The sequence below is a fragment of the Lepisma saccharinum genome, chromosome 11 (genome assembly GCF_977018435.1).
Source record: "Lepisma saccharinum chromosome 11, izLepSacc3.1, whole genome shotgun sequence".
Taxonomy (NCBI): Eukaryota; Metazoa; Arthropoda; class Insecta; order Zygentoma; family Lepismatidae; genus Lepisma; species Lepisma saccharinum.
Genome location: NC_139239.1, coordinates 30,706,477 through 30,716,732, shown reverse-complemented (window position 1 = coordinate 30,716,732; position 10,256 = coordinate 30,706,477). Strand labels below are relative to the sequence as shown.

General features: G+C 38.4%; 1 protein-coding gene across 1 annotated transcript; it reads right to left on the bottom strand.

The window, feature by feature from the left end:
* Positions 1 to 261: 261 nt before the first annotated feature.
* LOC145994986 (uncharacterized) lies at positions 262 to 1,002 on the bottom strand. Its single transcript, XM_083131520.1, has one exon. It carries the CDS (start codon positions 1,000 to 1,002, stop codon positions 262 to 264), a length of 741 nt encoding a protein of 246 aa, XP_082987646.1.
* Positions 1,003 to 10,256: the final 9,254 nt, after the last annotated feature.

The following is a 10,256-nucleotide window of genomic DNA, read 5'->3' as shown; positions in this document are numbered from 1 at the left end:
TATTATCTGCAGAAACATCTGGAGGACCTGCTATTTGCATTTCGTTGTGATCTGCATCTGCTGCTTGTTCAGTTGTCTCTGCCGCAACAAAATCAGCATAATCCGGATCGTAGGGACATATTCCACACTTCTTGAAGCCATTTATGGCATTCATGGGAGCGCAGGCCTTCAGATAAGCTTCTCCAAATATCTGACTTAGCTGGAAAAGTGTGACCGGATGATTGTTCAACCACTTTTCCAATGATGAATCATAGTATACACTCAACGGAAACCTGACGGACACGTCCAGGGGATGGAGCTTGTGGTGGAGTGTGGGGGTAGACAAACAATGGTGACGAAAGTTGCTCTGGCTGCCTCAATAACGTTCAAATTCTTGGAGTGACTGAGTTGTCCATCCATGATTAGGAGGGCATGGTCATCTCTGGATGGCTTTGCATGCTGGACGAAGTGCTCGAACCATGATTCAAAGATATCCAGTCTCATCCAGCCGCTAGAGTTGCAGGCAAACACAGTTCCAGGTGGTGCCCAATCGGTTAACTCAACTTTCATCCGTTTGCGGGCAAATATCAGCATAGAGGGCACGAAGGTGTCACTAGCTGACATACACAACACAGCAGTAGCCGATTCTCCATGTTCGTCGGACACAATTCTTCCAACTTGTCGCCTTCCTCTTTGCGCCAAAACCCCAGAATTCCTGGACGAAACAGTCCCTATTGCAGCCTCATCTACATTAAAAATCCTATGGTGTGGATATTTCTCGCTTAGAATCTGAAAGAACTTTTCAACAACTGGACGATTAAATGCACGCGCTCTTGCAGCTGAAGTTGACTCAGAAACTCTGAGAGACAACTGAGGATGTCGACGACGAAATCCATGTAGCCAGTCCTCGCCCGCCAAACTCAATTCAGCATTGAAGGGATGAGGAATTCCATTTTTCACAGCCAACTGGTATGCTATGCAGCGCACATCTTTCGTTGTCAACCCGTAAAGCCTCGTTTCCATATCTAGAATGTGGCGCACTAATTATTCTTGCTGGGGCTGGGTGAACACTGGTTTATACCTCCCTAAACTCTTTTCGACCATTAGAGCAGCCCAATTTTGTCCCTTCGTTCTTGTTTTCAGGTACTGCAAACGTTCTACTTGCCGTTTTCACCGGCATTCCATTTTGCACTGCCTGTATTGCATTGTTCATGTCTTCAATGCACCAGCTTTGCCGGCTGGTTTTCCGCACATACGTTCGTACCATTGATGTACCTGAAATGAAAAAAATATGAGTTTGACAGTACCACATAATACCCCAAACATAACGCATGATAGGTGGCATTACTAACTGAAAGATTATACTTTTGGGCAAGCTCGATTGAAATAAATATTTCATAATCATTGCATTAGTGAAGAGAAAAAGTTTTCGACAAATATCTTTTTACTTCTTTCCTTCGTTTAAGTAGCTTAACGTTTTCACTGTATCCCGTACAAATTTGCAAAGATTTGAACCTTACTTCGAGCCACATTATAATAATTCTATTGTTTTCACATTGCGCCTGTTCACCGTGCGTTTTACAAAGAACTAATAACATACTAAAGGCTCATAATAGTCTAGTAACCTGTTACTACTGATCGTGGTAATATTATTAACAGAAATAATAGTAGTAGTGAAACTATCGACAATATATTACTGTAATAGTAATGATAGCAAAACACGGAGGGGCAAAAAGATCCTCCTGAGGCAGAATGATCCTTCTGAGTGATCATATCTCCCCGACTGCAAGTTCGAAAAAAAAATCAGTCAAACGGAAGAAGGCCATCTTGTACAGACAGAACTCCACCTCTGCAAGCTTCAACGTTTAATACTTCCAGCACGCTTATATTTGTGAATCGTATTAGACATACTGTAAGAAATATATATAGGTGTTCGTTCATGCAACACTTACCTTACATCAGCAACGTTACAAACATGTTTTTCTTCTGTAAAATGGTCGCAATGAACGGAGACCGACAACAGCATCCATCCACCACAACGTTACGCCTCACCAGACTATGTAGTTGATGAGTTTCCACCACGATGGCACCACTAACTGCGGGAGTAATTGAGGATGATTGTTTTGCTCTGGGGGATCATTATGCCCTGGTCTCCCCTATTTAGTATGGCCTAGTTATATAATTTATTCTTTCACATAAAAAATGCGACAGAAATTACAAAGAAAGTGCCAGAATGTTGCTTTTATAAGTAGATAAGTATATTGATGCACTTAAATTTTATTTACATAATGACATATGAGATTTCCACAAAGAAATAACATTGTTAAGAAATCAATAAACATGGGAGTGACATGCCACAATTTGTTACCAGATGAATATGGATTACACATCTCAGTCAGGGCAAATGAAAGGTCCTTTATCATCCTACACACTCTATGTGAACATAAGAGTAACAAATGTCACATTTGCGCATGTCCTTAACTACGTATTCCTATGTAGGCCATATTGAGTCTACCTTACATAGTGTTATTTTTTCTTCGTTATAAAAAGTACTTTACATTAAAGTTTAAACTAAGTACATTGTTGTAAAGTACAAATTATGTACTAGAAATATAAACACCTGTCAGTTAGAAAATGTAGTATAGTAATAGCTTCCATATGCAATATTAGATCATGTAGAAGGCAATCACTAGGTTTTGCTTCTATGTCTTAAAGTTATTGTACTATAGGTACAGCCAATAGGTTCAATCACGTCATTAGGACAGTCTAAATAACATGCTACTGTCATCTGTTGAATTAACCATGTAACTACTTGGAAACCGCAAAAAGGCCATATTGGGTACTAGGTCATATTGGGTTCAGATACCTAATTATGTGCCTTCATTGATGTGGTTAATTTCACTACGCTTTTCTTCCAGTTTTGGCTAATCGCGAAGATGAAGTTAGTGATGATATTATGCAGCGGAAGTCGAATGTCCCTTCGTGGCACATTGCAATGAACAGAGGAGAGTGTCACCTTTTAGATGAGAAGTAGTTGTATTGACTGTACTACTGGCTCGAGAAAGTATGAACCCCCCTCAAGCAGATTTGGCTATACTTAAAACAAGCTCAACATGCCCATAAGAGCTTTTTGCTCAAGTGTGGAACCCCGTCTAATCCAAGAGTTTTGTAAAAAATCCCTCATGGACTCCATGAGAAAGTATGAACCCCCTCAGATTGATGTGCCTATACTTATAAAAGCCACTTCTGTGAGATTGTTGTCCATAAACTTGTTAAAAATATGCCCCTCTTGATATTATATGATATCTTAAGTGTAGTAACTGATACAGTGCCCTAGCAGGTATAGATTTCAAAATTCTGCCCGGGGCGGTTCTCAACTTGTCTGCACGGTGCTGGAAAATCAATTGCCGGGGGAGTTCCTCGCACGGTGCTGGGAAATATTATTGATCGGGCAATTCCTCGCACCGTGCTGGTTCACTTCTATTGCATCAGGTGCTGATGTGGTGTTTTTTGATCGTCGGCTAAAGCAAGCAAGGTATTGAATGGTTCAAAAAGACTATATAAGGCAGGGCACAGTGCAGATTCTTCACCATTGCTGGATCGGCAGTGGAACCTACATTGCGGGGGATAGAACCTGAACAGGCTCCACCAAAGTATAGGAGACTTGAAGCATATAATTTGGCGGAATAACCCAAGTAAGGTCATAGAAACAATATACATTAATAGCATAAAAGCCAAATTTTTGGCAAAAAGAGAGAAAAGGGGGGGGGGGAAAGGATTTGCGGTACGGCCAGTTCCCCGCACCGGGGAGTTCTATTCTCGCGTCGCGGAGTTGTGCGATCAATATTCGGGGCAGTTTCAGATTCTCGCCCCGCTGTAGGATTTAATATTCCCCGCTCGGGAATCAAGAACTAATTGACATAGAGCTATGCAGTTTTTTTGTCTGTACCGAACCCAACTGATCCAGGATAGAGATTTGACTTGATTCCCAAGAAATTGTATATAAATACCAAAGCCAAAAATATTAAGTGTATATATATACTCATACACACACAAAGCACAGTACTGAAGCCAACTGATCCAGCATAAAGTTTTGAATTGAAACCCAGGAAATTGTATATAATAAACAACAACAAAAATGCCGAATCAAAAATATTGTAATCAATGCAATAAGAATATATCCAGCCCCAATTGGGCCAAGCACCAAAAGATTTGTAACCCGGACAAATACAGAACTCCCACAAAAATATGCCCCAAATGCAAAAGAAAATATAACATGGAATATTTCAGATATAAACATAAAGATACTTGCTCTGCACAGTCATCAATATTGCCCCCACAACCATCCACATCTGGTCTGAAAAGAAAGCAAGAAGTACCTCTTGCTGCCAGAGCAGCAAAGCAGCCAAGCTATGCACCCATCCATAGCAGTTTTAATGCCCAACTTAGGGATTATCGGTTTGTATCAGAGCCAAGATGTGGCATTCAGAATTTTTTGAACAGTATAAATTCTGATCTGCAGGCAATTCTAAATGCACAAAATGGCTCTTATAAGCTCTCCCTCAAATTGTTTACACAATATAAGAAACCAAACGGCACAAAATTTACACAGCCCCACATAACAGAAACTGTACCGGTATATTCAAATGCAAATTCAGACAGAATAATAAGCAGGTTGATAGAACAATTGAATATTAAACACTCTGAATTTGCGGCAAAAGAGAGTGGATGGAGCCTATGCGGCTCTTCACACAGGCTCTATGTTAATATTTCTGAATTCAGCCCATTACGAGGATCTACATATCTGCCTTTACCTGCCAATATTAAAAACAAACAAGCCGTGGTTAATATTGAAAATAATGATGAGAAATGCTTTTTGTGGTGTATATTAGCTGCTTTGTATCCAGTTTCAAGGAATCCTCAGAGAATAAGTTATTACAAACAGCATGAACATCTTTTTGACGATGCAATGAAGGGTTTGGAATATCCAATGTCTGTTCAGAATATTGATAAATTTGAAGAAAAGGCCAGGCATATCAATGGCAAACAATTATCTATTAATGTATTTATTTGTTCCACTGGCAATTGCTCGATAGAACCTCTCAGAATCAGTACATTTGATGATGATTCTGCTCTCCCGATTGATCTGCTCTTAATTGAAGAGGATGGCAAATATCATTACACTCTGATACGTAATCTTGAAGCCTTAGTCAGAACACAGTTAAACAAATCCAAAACAATATTCAAGTTGTGCAGAAGATGTTTAACTGTATTTTATGGTCAGAAAATGGTGAATGGGGTTCGGGAAGAGAGTGCAGAAATTGCTAAAAACAAGTTAATTGAGCATCTGAAATACTGTGGGAACCATAAACCTGTTCATATGGTGATGCCTAATCCAAGTGAAAAAGCAAAATTCAAAAAGTTTGAAGCCCGGTCGGAACACCCAGCATTTATTTTCTGTGATTTTGAATCGAACCTCAAACCTCTTGCATTCTGCAATCCAGATCCTGAAGAATCCTCATTTACACCATACCAGCTACATGAGCCTTCCAGCTTTTGTTATGTGGTTGTACAGGATGGTGTTGTTACTAAAGAAGATTCATACTTGGGACCAGATGTCATCAAAGAATTTGCACATAGAATAGAAAATGAGTGCCGTGACATAGCATCTAACATCTTATTAAAATCAAAGCCCATGTTGCCTTTAACAGAGAAACAGATTGAGGATTTCAACAATGCAGAAAAATGCCCGGTATGTGATTCAGAATTTTCAGATACAAATATCAAGGTACATCACCATTCCCATACAGATGGTAAATTCTTAATGGCCCTGTGTAATAGCTGTAATATTAAGATCAAGAGACCAAGATTTGTCCCCATATTTTGCCATGGAGCATCCAATTATGATTTTCATCATCTGATCAGGTACGAGGGGTTTGAGAAGCAGAATTTAAATATTCTAGCTGAAAATGATGAGAAATATATATCTATTAGCAAGATAATTAAAGTTAATGGTGTTTCTATTCACATAAGATTTCTTGATTCTTACAGATTTTTACCTGCTAGCCTGGGTACACTTACCAATCAATTACCTGATGATCAATTCAAAATCACACGTGCATTGTTTCCAAATCAGGACCTGAAATTAATTAGGCGGAAGGGTGTATATCCATATGATTATGTTACAGATTTTTCTAAATTTGATGAGTGTTCTCTGCCTCCACAAGAACAGTTTTACAGCAAAATCAGAGGTTCTGGAATCACAGATGAAGATTATCGCCATGCCCAGTTGATGTGGAACAATTTAAAATGCCGGACATTTCGTGATTATCACATGAGATATTTGAAACTTGATGTCACTCTCTTAGTTGATGTAATACAGGCGTTCAGAAAATTTTGCATGCAAAAGTATGGACTGGATCCAGTGTATTTTTTCAGTGCCCCGGGCCTAGCATGGGATGCAATGTTTTTAAACACCAAAAAGCCATTGGATCTGATCCAAGATCAAGATATGTACTTGTTTATGGAGGAAAATATAAGAGGAGGCATGGTGCAATGTTCTCAGAGATATGCCAGAGCTAACAACAAACATTTGCCTGATTATAATCCAGAATTGCCATCAAATTATATACTGTATGTGGATGCAAACAGCCTCTATGGTCATGCTATGATGGATAAACTGCCATATGCAGGGCTTGAGTGGGTTGAAGATTTCAATATTGAAGATCTTAAGGACTTTGATGACAGTAATTATGGCCTCTTCTTAGAGGTTGATCTGACAATTCCTGATGATTTGCACAACAAATTTTCTGATCTGCCCCTAATTCCCGAGGTTCAGTGCTCACCTGGCTCTAAACAGAAGAAGCTCATGATGACACTGGAACCAAAACAGGGTTATGTCATATATTACAAAAACCTCCAGTTCCTGATGCATCATGGTGTTCAAGTAACCAAAGTTGGAAAAGTCTTGAGATTCAGGCACTCAGAATGGTTGAAACCATATATTGATACAAATACGGAGCTTCGAACATCTGCAAAGAGCCAATTTGATAAGGGCTTGTTTAAATTGATGGTGAATTCAGTGTATGGCAAAACAATTGAAAATGTCAGAAAACATACCGATGTTAAATTAATTACTGACCCCAGCCTGAGCAAAAAATTGGTTGCAAAACCCAACTTCAATTACAGAAGAATTTATGATGAGCACATGGCACTTTTCAACATGAAGAAAACAAAGATCAAGTTTGATAAACCTATTTATGTAGGGGCTGTGATATTGGAATTGGCCAAATTACATATGTTAGCATTGTATTATGATGTGTTGAAACCTTTTTATGGTGATAATATAAAATTGATGTACATGGACACGGATAGTTTTGTTCTTGATATTCAAACAGAAGATGTTTATCAAGATATGTCCCAGCCTGAATTGTTTCAATACTTTGATACTAGTGAACATACAAGGATTCAACCCCACAACAAAAAGGTGCCTGGCAAGTTAAAAGATGAGACACTTGGTGATGTTATTGTGGAATTTGCTGGGTTAAGTGCCAAGATGTACAGTTTTAAAACATGTAGTGCTGTTGTCAAAAAGGCCAAGGGCATTGGCAGAGTAACTGTGGAAAAAGAGCTCCAATTTGAAGATTATAAAAATTGCCTCAAATCATGTAGCACCACTAGAACATCAGAATGCAGAATTCAGAGTAAAGATCACTTCCTGACTAGCAATATTGTAAGAAAAGTGGCCCTGGACCCACATGATGATAAGAGATGTGTTTTGTCATGTGGCATACATACTCTACCATGGGGTCATTGTGATTTGAAAAATGGGAATCAATGCCCAATTACAGAGCATGATTTGGAATAAATAAACATGCCTATGAACTTATTTGGGTTCAAAAAACAAGGTATTATGGAGCTGCCAATACCACAAGCCTCTCCTGATATGCTGTCTAAACTGAGTGGCTTGTTAATTATTCATCTGAACAGCATACTTACAGATATTGATGATAAAACAGGCAAAACATTGTACATATTTAACAATAATTTAAATCATTACCAATTACCTGTAGGTGGGCAATTACAATTTATTACAACTCCTGAGGGTGATGTCAAGATTTCAATAGGGAGAAATATTTATAGAATTAAGCACTCAAACATGGTTTCTGGCACTGTTTATACTGTTTCTGCTGGTGACTGCTTATATATTGAGGTCCCTGGATCCTATGACAAGCTTATACCCTTTTTTATAGAATTAAGAATCAGATACTCTATAATAAATAACCAATAAATCAAAATGCCTAATGATATATTTGGCCATACAAGACATGAAGATCACAGTGATGAGATTCTGATGCTTGATGTCAGAGTCAAGAAATTAAGAAGTGATTTACAAGCTTTACAAACAACACTCAATGCCAGTCTTCAATTAGAAATTACAAATTTGCAATCACAATGCATGGACCCTCTTCTTAAAATTGATTCTGAACTCAAATTGCTGCTTCAGAAATATACTGACCTTGCCACATTAGATAATTTTCAAAGTTTAGAAGAGGCTGTAGCAGCTCTTCAAGCCAAATTTAAGACCCAGGCCACCAACTCTGAGCAATTGAAACAACAATTGGAAGAGCAGATAAATAATGTCCAGGCACAGCTCCAAACAATTGTCAAAAGCATAAAATCACAAGAAGATTTTGATCTTGTGATTTCCACTCTAAAAGAACAGATTCAGTCACTCCAAATACCTAATCTGGACCCTCTGAACAATGCCATAGCCGAGGTTAAAGAAAAAATTGAGACACTTGAAAATTTTATGAACAACTTGCCATCTTCTGATGCTTTGAATGCAATAACTCGGAGTGTTGCAAATATTAAGCTGCAACTTGAAACATATGAAGATTTTGGAAAAATTCAAAGTTCCATAACCCATCTTGAAGGTACAATAGCAGCAGTGCAAAGTGATTTGGCAAATGTACTAGAATCCCGATTGCCTGGGATTGTAGATACCCTTGTTAGTGTCCAGCAACAAATCACAAAGCTTGAAAACCTCAACACTGAATCTGAACTATCTCATTTTCATCACTTGATAGATGATATCCAAACAAAACTTGAAATTTTACAACAATCAACACCCTCTCAGGCAGATATAGCCCTGCTCCAAAATGCTATGCAAAATGTGGCCGATGCATCTGAATTAAACACTGTGAAATTGGCACTTGAATCTTTGCAAAATACAGTGTCAAATTTGCCTACATCACAGGAACTTAAAAATATTAAGAGAGCTGTGAATCGCATATTGAAATCAGAAGATATCAAGAATATCCAAGCAGAGATCAAACAACTCACTCAGACAGTGGCCACTCTACCAACAAATCAACATATTAATGAATTGCATGCCCTGTTTGAGGATATCAGAAGGCAGGTCCATGATCTTACAGCTCAAAATTCAAAATTGGCAGTTGTTGAAAATTTGCAACAAATTGTAGCTAATATCAAGCAACAGCTAGGGACCATGGAATCCAATCAAGCAAGTGCTTTGTCTGTTTTTGCCACGCAGCTACAAGAGATTGTGCAACAATACAAGAGACTTGTTGTGGACATAAAAATTAAGCCAGGCCATGATGATGTTGTTAGGACCATCAATGAGCACCTTGAATCTGTAACAAGCAGATTGCTCACAGCAGAAAAGGAAATAACAGGCATAATCGAGAATCCAAAACATACAGTAATTCTTGAATTGTACAGCATCCCCAACAGAGAATATGATTCTCCATTTACACCAGGTGGCAAAATATATATGCTGTCCCCTGCACAATTTTATTACCAGTTTTTTGTTGGGGGCACATTGAGACCAATCAAGATCAAATATTGGCATCAGCCACAGGCACACCACTACCCTACATTATCAATAACAAATGCTGATAACAAAGTGAAAGTCACCAGTGTAGAATTGGAGGATTTTACAGATCCCAATACATTAGAAACAGCCTATACTGAAGATGATGGCACTTTGGAATTTAAAATACAAATAGGGGACAAATTATATTTAGAAAATCCTGCAGTATCAGCTGCTGAATACCCCATAGTTGCAATATTCTTGTTTACATATTATGTCTAGAAAAATTATTGTTGATGAATTACACAGACAAGCCAGACGTAATTATAAGAGACTGCCAGTAGTCACAAAAGGCATAGATGATTTATGGCAGAGCGACTTGATTGAGATGGCAAGTGGACAGTTGAAAAACTTAGACAAAATCAACAAGGGCTACAAGTAT

What these genes read in the sequence shown, in the direction of transcription:
- LOC145994986 (XM_083131520.1), bottom strand. Translation starts at nt 1,002, where the DNA reads ATGGAAACGAGGCTTTACGGGTTGACAACGAAAGATGTGCGCTGCATA.